Source organism: Sinocyclocheilus rhinocerous, unplaced genomic scaffold, assembly GCF_001515625.1.
Source record: "Sinocyclocheilus rhinocerous isolate Xijiao unplaced genomic scaffold, SAMN03320098_v1.1 scaffold62, whole genome shotgun sequence".
Taxonomy (NCBI): domain Eukaryota; kingdom Metazoa; phylum Chordata; class Actinopteri; order Cypriniformes; family Cyprinidae; genus Sinocyclocheilus; species Sinocyclocheilus rhinocerous.
In genome coordinates this window covers 1,612,537-1,625,588 of record NW_015656585.1, presented here as the reverse complement: position 1 = coordinate 1,625,588, position 13,052 = coordinate 1,612,537, and the positions used below count along the sequence as shown (strand labels likewise).

The 13,052-nt window shown below is 37.0% G+C and overlaps 2 protein-coding genes across 2 annotated transcripts in view; one reads left to right on the top strand and one right to left on the bottom strand.

Annotated features, from left to right (window-relative positions):
* Positions 1 to 789: 789 nt before the first annotated feature.
* Positions 790 to 3,783, bottom strand: entr1 (endosome associated trafficking regulator 1). Its single transcript, XM_016527958.1, has 8 exons — positions 3,474 to 3,783; positions 3,224 to 3,315; positions 2,557 to 2,967; positions 2,364 to 2,437; positions 1,785 to 1,896; positions 1,604 to 1,666; positions 1,271 to 1,410; positions 790 to 1,149 (listed from the first exon to the last, which is right to left on the bottom strand). The coding sequence occupies exons 1-8, from the start codon at positions 3,511 to 3,513 to the stop codon at positions 1,065 to 1,067; spliced, it is 1,017 nt and encodes a 338-aa protein (XP_016383444.1). The 5' UTR covers positions 3,514 to 3,783; the 3' UTR covers positions 790 to 1,064.
* Positions 3,784 to 5,049: 1,266 nt separating this feature from the next.
* The window catches only part of ubac1 (UBA domain containing 1), an 11,491-nt gene continuing 3,488 nt past the window's right edge, over positions 5,050 to 13,052 (top strand). The window contains exons 1-9 of the mRNA XM_016527957.1: positions 5,050 to 5,493; positions 6,486 to 6,606; positions 7,376 to 7,449; positions 7,571 to 7,678; positions 7,775 to 7,877; positions 8,209 to 8,317; positions 8,590 to 8,848; positions 9,741 to 9,827; positions 10,011 to 10,149. Coding sequence (XP_016383443.1) covers positions 5,356 to 5,493; positions 6,486 to 6,606; positions 7,376 to 7,449; positions 7,571 to 7,678; positions 7,775 to 7,877; positions 8,209 to 8,317; positions 8,590 to 8,848; positions 9,741 to 9,827; positions 10,011 to 10,149 — 1,138 coding nt within the window. The 5' untranslated portion in view covers positions 5,050 to 5,355. The remainder of the gene's footprint in view (positions 5,494 to 6,485; positions 6,607 to 7,375; positions 7,450 to 7,570; positions 7,679 to 7,774; positions 7,878 to 8,208; positions 8,318 to 8,589; positions 8,849 to 9,740; positions 9,828 to 10,010; positions 10,150 to 13,052) is intronic.

The following is a 13,052-nucleotide window of genomic DNA, read 5'->3' as shown; positions in this document are numbered from 1 at the left end:
AACCGACTGTTTTTGTAACTTGTGTGATTTTAACGTAAACTTGTGTGTGAATGAGAACTTAGTTTAGTACTCACATGCTGTGACAGCCACTTTCTGTCCGTGTGCTTCGGTTGCGTTCACTCAGAAAACCATATCAGAAGTTTAAACTAATGGTTTAAAACGCATGATTTCAGCACAATAAACATTATAATCAGAACCAAAACAGATGTTTTTTTAGCAGGTAAGAAACTCTGTTCTGGAAAAGGGGGCGGGGAGCGGCAGCTCATTTGCATTTAAAGAGACAGGCTCGAAAAACAGTGTGTTTCTGCTTCCACTCAAAATAGGCATTTTCAAAATGATATAATAATGGATCTGTAGGGTATTTTGAGCTAAAACTTCACAGACACATTCTGGGGACACAAGAGACTTATATTACATATTGTAAAAAGGGGCATAATATGTCTCCTTTAAAATTTTGTAATTTAAAACAGCAGAAATATAAAATATGTTAAGTTATATATCAAAATACTATCAAGAAACAAAATCTGGTTAATAATCTGCAATAGAATAGAAGTGACTTAACTCATTGTTTAATAAAAGTGCAAAACGTTTTTTGAAAATATTGTTTCCACATACTCTACTACAGTGGTTCCCAACCCTGGTCCTGGAGGCACCCCAACACTGCACATTTTGCATGTCTCCATTCTCTGACACACCAGTTTCAGGTCTTGGAGTCTCTACTAATGAGCTGATGACCTGAATCAGGTGTGTTTGATTAAGGAGACATGCAAAATATGCAGTGTTGGGGTGCCTCCAGGACCAGGGTTGGGAACCACTGCTCTACTACAATATAGATCTTTGATTTTGGTGAGAATCCAAGGCACTATTTGGTACACTTAAGTATTTATATGCTTAAGTTCCTGCTAGAGCTTACTTTGGTCATCATTTGGCCCATCGCACCTCATTTTGTTATTTTATATAAACTTAACATGATGTTAATGAAGTGGATGAACAAAATAAACAATGATGCACCATGCAAATGCAGTGAGTCTATAGTGTACAGAACATGATGTTTGAAGAAAAAGTCAATCATGAATCTCGGTGATCTTGTCAATAGATGTCAATAACTGGGAAACAAAACAGAGTGTCTCTCTTCCTGACAGCAACTGCCTGTAAAAATACAAAACACATTCAGTGCAATGATATATTAGATAATTTATTTACATTTCTGATCATTATTAAATGATTGTAGAAAAGCACAATAAAATGTAATGGTCATTGTTAATAATACTTGATAGAAGTCTCTGCATCTTGAGCTGCTTTGTTAAGGTACTCAGAGGCCACTTGTGCATTGTGTCTCATTGTAGTTAAGGCTGTAGTTTCTCCATATCTTAGCCTCTCATTTTCACTTTTATATCCTTCAAGCTGGCCCTGGGACGAAAACATTAAAAATAATTGCAATAATGGAGTTTTAATCTGAACAATAACAGACGTGAAAAAATATTTTGATCACAAATTCACAAACTTGTAATACAGTAGTATATAGCTGGATTACATTATATATGTACCATTATACATAGTATGCTTTTTTCAGTGTGCTTGTGGAAATGAAAAGAAGTCAAACCTGGAGTTGTTGTATCTCTTGTTTCAATTTTGAAATACTATTTTCAGCTTTGACTGCTCGCTTCTGTATTGGATAAAACAGAATTTTTTAAAGCATTTTAAGATGAAGATTTACACTCAAATTAATTTAATAAACCTTAATAAAAAAACTGTCATATGAATGATAACACAGTGCTTAATACCGTCATTAACTGAAGGTTTTGTTCTACTGACTGCACCATTGTCTCCAAAGCCTTAGCCTCTCTCTCCTCCTGTAACTTCTTGTTGTGCAACTCATCTGTCAGTTGTTTGATCCTATTACAGTTGGATAGTTTAACAATGAGAAATCTTCTAGAAACTTTAAAAAAAAAGCACAGCAGCAATTCATCTAAATTTCAGTCCATTAAATGAATAAGGCAAAAAGGAAAATTTGCTGAACATTTACCCTAAGGCCATACAATATCTAGATGAGTTTGTTTCTTCATGGACTGGAGTCGTGTGAATTATTGTGATGTTTTTATCATCTGTTTGGACTCTCATTCTAACGGCACCCATTCACTTGCAGAGGATCCATTGGTGAGCAAGTGATGTAATGCTAAATTTCTCCAAATCTGTTCCGATGAAGAAACAAACTCATCTACATATTGGATGAGCTGAGAGTGAGTGAATTTTCACTTTTGGGTAAGCTAGCTAATCTTTAATTACCTCAAAAGAATTACAATTAATTTGTTATTTTACATTTAGTAATGTATATAATATTACAATTAGTGTAAATAGCTTACCTTTTGGAGTCAGATTCTGACCTTCTAAGGAGTTCTTTGACTTGCTTTCTGAGTAGAGAATTCTCTTCTCTAAGCTAAAACACATAAAACATAAAAAACACCTTTTTGAAAAGCAGCATTGCACCAATTATAATATAACAATTGACTCATGTATATGCAAAACCTCACACCATTCACAATTCACACAACATACCTGTTGGGGATTCTTTGTGCCATTTTCAGCATTACCCCTCTTCGGATGGAAGGAAACATCAATCACTGAAGTCTCTTCATCACCTTCATAGCTTCCTGTGCTTCTTCTAGCTAAGTTGTTCTTTGGAAGGAAGTCAGAATCACCCAGTTCCCATTCAGTTACATTTGCTTCCCTCTCATCACTGCACAGAGATGATTGCTCAGAGTAAGCACCGAGGTCTAAAGTACCACATAGTTCAAAGTCATGAGAACCATCAAGGGCTGATGGGTGGCAGCTTTCAATCCATGTTTCCTCAGGTTCGTCTTCAGAAGGCTGACAGAGCGCAGACGGGTCTGCGAAGAACGGCCCCTTTGTGGCAAAATCTATGGAGGTGTTATAGTCCTGTTCGACATGGAATGCTCCACCACACACCTTCGGAAAATCAAACATATATGAAATATATATGAAAAAACAAGACAAATACAAAAAACAAATACAAGACGAGCCAAGAATCTACCAGCAATGAAAATCTGCATAAACTTTACTGGCAAGTTTTACATTCATATATGTAAATACACAAACGTGAACCCTACTTTCATGTCTTTAAAGGGACATTAAAGTAAGGACATCAGTCAAAAAAGTCATGAAATCTACTAAACCTTAAAATCTTTGTCATGTTGTTTCTCACCTCTGTGGCGTCTGTAGTACAAGACTGCTGGCTCTTGTTTCTGACGAACTCCTTGAAAGAAAATGGATTCAGCTCATCTTGCTTTGGCTCATCTGAAAGTAAATTTGTACAAGACATTAAAAATGAAGATTTCACGCCCAGAATGTTTTATATATAAACCTATAATACATATTCAAGACAGACAGCTAGTGCTGCATTATAATCATGATGCATTATAGAAAGAGCAAAAGACAAGTAGGTTGACACATACCATCTTCAATGATGAGCTTTTTCGTCCTGTGTTTAGACATGTTAACTTACAGATTCAGCTTGAACAGAGACGTAAACTATCCTGCAGACAGTTATTGCTAAATACCTGAGCTCAACATTACACGGTGTGTAGGAGAGGAAAAGAGATGAAGTACTGCAGAAAGTAAAATGTATTCCCAGTAAATGTTTCGCTTAATTATGGTCAATGTCAAATATTATGTCATAAACCATAATATTATTACTGTATCTCACAAATAGTACTAATCTCCCAATGTCTCTCCTTCTGTATGGCAGAGAGCAGTTTTACTACAGGGAACATGTATAATACCGCCACCTATTGACGTGGAAGATAAAAGTTTATAGATCGGAATGATGGCTGATGTCTAGTTATGGGAAATTCTGACTTTTGCATATTAATTGCCAAAAAATATATTAATTTCGATTATTCTGATATAATAAAACATTCCTGGTGTTTTCCAGATTTTTAAACCAACAGTTTATCAGATATAATATTAGTTAAATAATAACTAATAACGAAATCTTAATAACCTTGTCGACCTTTTGCATTTTAATGAAAATGGAGCAAGAATTAACAAGAATGTGCAAACCCGAGTTTAGCCTACAAATACACAATTCTCTTATACAGCATTGAAGACTGCACCTGGCTCAGGATAATTATTATTCTACCTAAATGCAAATAATATTGGTTAACTTCTTATGAAATTTTCACTTGTTTAAGTGTGATGTACTGTATATAAATATATACATCAGTTATTTTAAAACTTGTATGATCATTTTTAACGTTTACAGTATTAGTTTCTTTCTTTCTTTCTTTCTTTCTTATTTATTTTAATAATTGTCGGTCAGTGTGTAGTTTTTTGTGTAGTATATTTTATGAACACAATTTTACATTTACTTAAATTGTAGTATTATGCGGGCATTACACTGTATGTAAGCGTGTTTGGGAGCAAGAATTAACAAGAATGTGCAAACCCGAGTTTAGCCTACAAATACACAATTCTCTTATACAGCATTGAAGACTGCACCTGGCTCAGGATAATTATTATTCTACCTAAATGCAAATAATATTGGTTAACTTCTTATGAAATTTTCACTTGTTTAAGTGTGATGTACTGTATATAAATATATACATCAGTTATTTTAAAACTTGTATGATCATTTTTAACGTTTACAGTATTAGTTTCTTTCTTTCTTTCTTTCTTTCTTTCTTTCTTATTTATTTTAATAATTGTCGGTCAGTGTGTAGTTTTTTGTGTAGTATATTTTATAAACACAATTTTACATTTACTTAAATTGTAGTATTATGCGGGCATTACACTGTATGTAAGCGTGTTTGTAGGTAGGTAGATATCTGGCAGGAATCGGAAATTTCGTTTTTTTATTTTCTATTTTTTTTCTCAAAGTACAGATGAAAAACATCCCGTTGTTTTCAGTGGCAGAGCTTTCCAAGCTTTAGGGATTGCCGCTCCCATCCGAGGCTGCTTTTGAGAGTCTGCAGCACGACGCGTCCGCGTGTTTGCCTACTTCCACCAATCACAGTCCGCGACAGCACGCATGCGCACTGCTGCGCTCTACCGACTCCTGTCGTTCTCGCATCGCAGGTGTCAACTGAGCGAGCGTCTCTGTTGCAGCTGCGAGTGAGCAAACCTCTCTGTCCCAGCGAAAATATATCAGTCCTACGGAGCGGGCGGGCGGGACAGATCGGACGGCCTGAAAATGTCCGAATGAGACCGTGAGCCTGTGTCTGTTGCCAGGGCAGGTTTAAGCGGAGAAGAGGGCGGCTTTCCGGGCTGTAGACAGCGGGCTCGCTGAGCGTCTTCAGCGGGGAGCGCTGCGGTCCTGCCGCCGCCGCTGCTGCTACAATGTTCGTGCAGGAGGAGAAGATCTTTGCAGGCAAAGTCCTGAAGGTCCACATATGTACCATGGAGGGCACTGAGTGGCTGGAGGAAGTCACGGAAGACACCACTATAGAGAAACTCAAGGAGAAATGCTTAAAGCATGTAGGTCTGCCATCGGTTAGCTGGCACTGTTAGCTAACCCGGACAGGACAGGCCCGCTGGATTCTCAGAGTCATTGCCAAGTATTTTTAGTAACTAGCAGACGAGTCGACGGTGCTATTTATAATTTAGCAAGCTGGTCCGTCACCTCCATCTCTGTGGCTGTGCTGTAACTACCACTGCCACACTGGTTGGTTTACAGTGTAGAGCTGACATTAACTTGTTGACAGCCTCTTCAATATATGTCAAGTACTCCGATCTGTGCAGCTCAAGGCACCTTGACACCCATTCACATTTTCTGTGAGGATGTGATTTGCACATTTTATGGCTTTAAGGTTGTGAATGTTTTTGTATTCATTTTAGCAGGTGGCATCGCCACAGACTGTAAGTCAAGCCATGTCCTAGCTACAGTGTGCAATGTGTACCATGGTATTACCCTGTGCATAATGTCACAATTATACCAAGTTTTATGGACATTTATAATGACAATACCATAGTGTTCTTTGAAGTACCTTGGAGTATCATGTAAAAACCAGGATACATTAATTATTCAGTACCAAGGTGTATATCAATATACCATGGTAACAATTGACACCAACTGTACCGTGGTACTACCATAGTACTAGACCTCACTGTAAGTGGGCTGAGCTCATGATTGTGATTTTTATGGGTTAAATGTACAGTACTGTTCAAAAGTTTGGGTCGTAAGATAGCAGCACGTTTGCTTCTATTGAAGTGGAATTCGGTTAAGGTTAGGGACAGGTATGGTGGTATGGTTAGGTTTAAGGGTGGGATGTGGTGTAAGGGTTGGGTTGACAGTGTAACTAATTTCTGTAGTGCATGTATATGCAGGTAGTTTTAAATATACTGTTTAAAACATGTCTGCAATAAGAACATTGTATCTATTGATTATATATTTCAATGTTAGTACATAATAGTTAAAGACACTTAATATAAAGTAGGTCAACTTTATTGGTATTTTTCTTCTCTTACAGTATGTCCATGGAAGTCTAGAGGATCCTAAAACTCTTACACATCACAAACTCATTCATGCTGCCACTGAGAGAATTCTCACAGAATCCAAAACAGTTGCTGAGGAAAATCTTAAAGACAAAGGTATTTAAACTTTTTGGTGCATCTGGTTGTTCTTTGTTGTGGCATTTTCCACAACAATATTCAAAGGCCCCCATGATTTTTCCATTTTTTTGTGATTTTACTGGATAAGGATTAAGGATAATTATTTTAAAAAATCTCACAATTTGTATTGTATTTAGTATTTACTATTTTATATTCAGTACAAAAATTATAGTTTAAGTTATAAGATTTTAGTAATTTATATGACTTTGTCATATATCCATGTTTTTCAAGACAGTGGGAACCCTGATTCTCCCAAAAAAAGAAAGAAATAAAATGTTGAGGGAGTGAATTGATATAAGACATATCTTTATTTTTAATAGTTGTAGCTGATTTTAATGCTTTTTTGTCTTATTTTAAAGTCACCATTAAATTAAACTGGGACAATTTTTTTATTCTTTCAGTGGAACATTACAGTGTTTATTATAAATCATTCATCCATTAAAAAAAATATAAAAAATTGTGTACTCTTGTTATCTTTAATCAAATACATTAATTTTTTTTCTTGTTTGAGAAGCTGTTTCACTTGGATATACATCACAACAGAGAAAAAAGATGATTGCAATTTTCTTTCAGGCTGAATTTATCTTGAGGCCCCTTTGGAAGCTTGCTAAGGCCCCCTGTTGGGTCCCAGCCCCTGGTTAAGAACCACCGATCTAGGATGTAGTCATCATGTTTTGCACATGTTCTTTATATTTAAAATCAGATTCTAAAAGACACTAATCCTGATTCATTATTGTTTGTTTTCTAGACTGCTTATTATTGATAAAGAAAAGACCTCCACCGGCTCCACCAAAAATGGCCGACATATCTTCTGAAGAGAAGGTATCTGTTGACAGTTTTTTTCTTTTGTGGGGGGGTGGTGAATTATTTTTAATAAATAATGTACATTACACTTCTAAGCTTTGATTCTTCAAAATTGATCAGTCTTTGTGCTTGTTGACAGAAGAAGCAAGAGAACAAAGCACCAGATAAGGAGGCCATCCTCAAAGCCACAGCAAACCTGTCCACTCGTAACACTGACCGCACTGTAACTCAACACAATATCAGAGATGTGGGTGCTTGCAGTCAGTTCAGTTAGACCTTTCTGCATTGCAATTGTTTAGAATATAGAATATAGTGTTTTATGATTTTTTTTTGTTTCCATCAGTTTCAAACAGAGCTGAGGAAGATTCTGGTCTCACTTATTGAAGTGGCTCAGAAGCTGCTGGCTCTGAATCCAGATGCTGTTGAGCTCTTCAAAAAGGCCAATGGTAAGCTATGGATGTATGAATAGAACCCTGAATGGATTAAATCTATTTAAGCCTTGGCGAAACAATTAATTACCATGCTTTTCAGACATCTGCCATGGTAATGCTATGTTTATTTGAAGTACCATAGAGTTACATTGCTGTACCATAGTACTGCCAAAGTACTTTTTTTGCGAGAGGTCGTCTTAACCTCATTTTTTTTCAACTCTGATGAACGCTCAGAACCGTTCTCATGGGACATGCCTGACTAGTCAGTGTGCAGGTGTAAATATCATTTTGCTCTCTTAGAAAATGTTGGTGAGTGATTATTCTTTGTATCTCTCCTCTCTGGCAGCCATGCTGGATGAGGATGAGGAGGACCGTGTGGATGAAACGGCCCTGCAGCAGCTGACTGAGATGGGTTTCCCTGAGAGTCGTGCTGTGAAGGCTCTGCGCTTAAACCAGTGAGTACTCTTTATTCTTGGGTGATAAATATGCCTGTGAATAGTGCATTTCCTGTATTTCAGAATAAAGTCTAAGAGAGCACTGTCATTTTGGTCAGTGAAGCATAAACAATAATAACTTGCTGTAAATTATATTATGATTATATATATATAATCATTATATGATTATATGATGTAATGTTTCTGAATAAGAATGATCAAATGAGCAAACATAACATTACCAGTGTGTGCCAACTCTCAGTGGATTAAATAACTAATCACTCTTCCTGCAGCATGTCTGTGACCCAGGCTATGGAATGGCTGTTTGAGCATGTGGATGACCCCATGGTTGACACTCCTCTGCCTGGACAGGACACCCCAGGGGCGGCGGCCGCTGCAGCTGCAGCCCCTGCCCCAGCTCCCTCTGCCACAGCTTCAGGAGCCCGGGCACGTCTGTCCTCCCAGGCCAGCCTAGAGGAGGCCAGACAAGATGAACTGACAGAGATCTTCAAACGGATCAGGAGGAAAAGAGAGTTCAGGCCTGACTCACGGGTTAGTGTCATGTGGGTGTCATGAGAAGAATAGCTCACTTTTAAACTCAAACGTGATGAAATATTCTGAACCACTGACATACTATGATAATAGCCTCAGTTGTTTAACCAATGCAAGATTAAAGTGTTAGATGGAATAAATGCTTTTCTTTCTTTTTTTTTTTTCTTTTTTTACCCAAACTACATTGCACATTACAATTAGTTTGGTTAATATACCATAGAAATGACCATCAGCATAATGCAATAAAACATTATTTTACAACATCTGAGAGTAGCTGTCATTGTTAAAAATGTGAATTTTTAGATTGTATTCATGCTTGTCATGATACTGAACCATGGTTTTAATTCATGCGATGCAAACACATTTTCAAGTTTTATTTTAATTAGGTTTCACATATGAAACTTTTTTGTTTGTTTTCTTTTATGTGCTTTTAGCATTATTAATTTTTTTTTTTAAATATTTATTGTTCTTTTTACATTTTTATTTCAGTATTTTTATTTTAGCTTTAGTAATTTTAATACTAAATACAACTTCAACTTTATTTCAGTTAGTCACCAAAGCAGCGCTTCTAATTTTTAGTTAGAAAATTAATTTCTAATTTTCTCATGTTCAATTTACAAAAACAATTTTTAAACATTTGAGCTAACAATAGAAACACTTACAGCAAAAAGTTAAAAACCATTAAAACACTTTAGCAACCACATAGCAATGTCCTGGCCACCACCCACAACACACTAACATCATGGAAGTTTTCCACAGTCAGATGCCACTATAGAATTCACTTTTGGTTGGTTGCAAATCCTGCAGTAATTCACATTAAATAGCTACTTCTGTCTTGCTGTGGAATCTTTTTAAATGAGATGCATCATCTTGTCTGTGTGTTTGTGTGCAGGCAGTCATTGCGCTAATGGAGATGGGCTTCGATGAGAAGGAGGTGATTGATGCCCTTCGCGTCAATAATAATCAACAGGATGCAGCTGTATGTAAACATTCAGAGGATCATCAAATCATGAGTTATTTCAACAGTCAGCTAAGACTAAATGAGCTCAGTCATATTCAGTGAAATGTGTGGTTAAGTCTTTGTTTTGTTTAGTTAAACAACATTTATCAAGGTCACATTTTTATTCCATATCCTTGTTTTGTAACTTCTGTTCCCACACAGTGTGAATGGCTGCTTGGTGACAGAAAGCCCACCCCTGAGGATCTGGACAAGGGCATTGATACCAACAGTCCCCTGTTTCAGGCCATCCTGGAGAACCCCGTTGTACAGCTTGGTCTCACAAACCCCAAGACTCTTCTAGGTGAGTTTTTTTTCTCCCTGTATACTCAAAGGTTCTTCAATGCATTTGCTCCAGCTTTGTCAAATCAATTGTATTTTTCAACTTTTCTGTAGAAGACTGATCAAAACATGTTATTTCAAGGTTTTCAAGTGTTTATTTGATTCTGTCCATTTGGCCTAATATAGCGAGTTTTCCAGTTCCTCCAGCTAAACAGTAACCCAGACCAGTGATGCTGCCACCACCGTGCTTGATGGCAGGATGAGGTTATCTGGGTGTTGGGCTCTGTGTGGTTTGTGGTAAACACAGCACTTTGCTTTTAGGCCAGAGTGCTCAATTTTCATTTCATCAGACCACAGCAGTTACTTACAAAGCCTTTCAGGTTTTGCCACATGGCTTTTCACAATATCCAGAATTATCTTGGACTTGCTTGGAAGTGGCTTCCTTTCTAGCCACGGTTGCAAAAAGAGCTTAATCTTGGAAGTGCTGAAAATATTGCTGAGGTCTGGACAGTTTGTTCCATTTGAACCAAGCGGCAACCTCCCCCTCTCTCTCTGGCGATGCCAACAAGGAAGTGACTTAAACTGTAATTCATCAACTGGCCGCTAGAGGCTGGCTGCAAAAGGGAGTCAATCCCATAGACTCCCCATGTTAAAATGCCCAACTTTACAGCAGAAAAAAACATGTTTACAGCCTGGTTCAAAAAAAGAGTTTGGTTTATATAGCTAATTTTGCCCTTCATGACAACTGTGAGGGGGGTGAATTTTTTTATAAGTCATCCGTTTAAATTATATTAAGCCTTAAAGTTCTGCATAATTAAGGGCGTGGCCACTTGAGTGACAGGTGGATTGCCGCTGCTGTCACCACGGTCGAGCTAGGTGGGTGTGGTTTCAGCAACAAGCTCCCGCCTTTTTGCCCATTTTCGATTATCCGGGAGTGAAGCGCGGTGATGCGCTGCCAAGATGGCGACGGCCGGCTCCACCTACTTTAGGCTTCAAAAACCTCTTCAGCAACCTACGGGTGACGTCACGGACACTACGTCCATGTTTTTATACAGTCTGTAGCTGTGTCTCATTTAGAAGGCTGCACCCTCCGGAGGTCGCATTCGAAGGCTGCATACGTCATCGAGGCTGTCTCATTTCACAAAAGCAAGTAGGACACTCCGAATGCGACCTTCGTATGCAACTTTCTTTCACAGGAATTCGGAGGATGCATGAGGTGTATCCTTCGCTGCTACAGATAACCCACAATTCTTTGCGTCGCCGTAAACAACCGTTGTTAATTTGAAAAATGCCGGCGCCAGCAGATGCACACACAGACGTCATGAGCAGCGCAGATGTGGTGTTTACAACTTACCTTAAATCGCCTCGGTAAAAACGGATAAACTTTGTTTTTAATATCCTCCTCCTTTTTTTCTCTAACAGATGTCTGCTGTATGTACGCTGCAGCTCCTCAAACATTGAACAAAATAAAACAAATTTTTTTTTTCAAATTACTTTCCAAATTTAGAAATCATTTACCTTCATTTAAGTAGTGTGAGAGCGCAACGATGCTCTAAATGTGTTGGCATAGCAACGTGATACTTCCTGTTTCCTTTGCCGCCTGTCCTACGAAGGTCGTCTCGTTTAATTCTAGGTTGAGGACACTTCGTATATGCATCCTACAGAGGATGCGACCTCCAGAGGATTCGACCTCTGGAGGGCGCAGCCTTCTAAATGAGACACAGCTTGTGATTTGAACCAAAGCGCTCTGTGAGTGACCACTTTGGTCCCTTATTCAAATTTGATCTGGTTGCCCGTTTGCTGAGCTGACTTGAACTTAAAAGTGTCTACACTGTGTAATATTTTGCCAATTGATAATTTTGTATTTTAATATATTTTCATAATTTTTAACCTCCATTGTCACACACAACTGGTGGGATGTTTTAAATGTTTATTTTATTTCTTTACACTAGTGGCCAAAAGTTTTATTGTTTTTGAAAGAAGTTTGTTTTGCTCATTTAAGCTGCATTTATTTGATAAGAAGAGTAAAATCAGTAATGTTGTGAAATATTATTACAATTGAAAATAACCATTTTCTATTTTAATATATTTTATTTAGGTGACGTTTTTTCAGGATTCTTTGATGAATAGGAAGTTCAAAAGAACAACATTTATTAGAATTTTTTGTATCATTATAAATGTCTTTACTGTAACATTTGATCAATTGTCTTTACTGTCAGATTTGATCAATGTAATGTGTCCTTGCTAAATAAAAGTTTATTTTTAGTTATTTATTTTTAAATCGTACTTAGCTCAAACATTTAAATAATAATTTATCATGGATTCCACAAAAAATATTAAGCAATAAAGACCAGATTAAAATTAAAAACCAGTTATTTTAAAATGTAACAACATTTCACAATATTACTGTTTTTAGTATATTTATGATTAAATAAATGTAAACTTGGTGAGCATAAGAGACATCTTTCAAAACAATTAAAAATGTAAATTATTCCAAGCATGTAATTACCGTATTGTCAGTATGTGTTCCCTGGAAATCAAACTAATGATGACCTTGTCATTGATAACACTTTGTGCCACAAGATGATCTACAGGACTATTTGTTAACATATTTAATGTGATTTTTTAAAAGTTATTAATACGTTTGTTTGGAGTCCAAGACCACTGTTGAATTATTCAGTGAAACAGACTAAACTGTATTTTCAAGTAGACGCAGTCCAGTCCGTGTCAGTTGTTGGCTGGATTTATTTTTTTATTTTTTTTATTTAGTCATTTAGCAGACGCTTTTATCCAAAGCGACTTACAAATGAGGACAATAAAAGCAGTCAAAACTAACAAAAGAGCAACAAGACAAGTCTCGGTTAGCCTAACGCAGTACACGTAGCAAGGTGTATATATATATATATACACATACACATACATATA

What these genes read in the sequence shown, in the direction of transcription:
- entr1 (XM_016527958.1), bottom strand. Translation starts at nt 3,513, where the DNA reads ATGTCTAAACACAGGACGAAAAAGCTCATCATTGAAGATG. An exon ending in AAAGCTCATCATTGAAGATG is followed by an intron (nt 3,316 to 3,473) that starts GTATGTGTCAAC and finishes ATTTACTTTCAG; the next exon opens with ATGAGCCAAAGCAAGATGAG. An exon ending in AAGAGATACAACAACTCCAG is followed by an intron (nt 1,411 to 1,603) that starts GTTTGACTTCTT and finishes TTTTCGTCCCAG; the next exon opens with GGCCAGCTTGAAGGATATAA.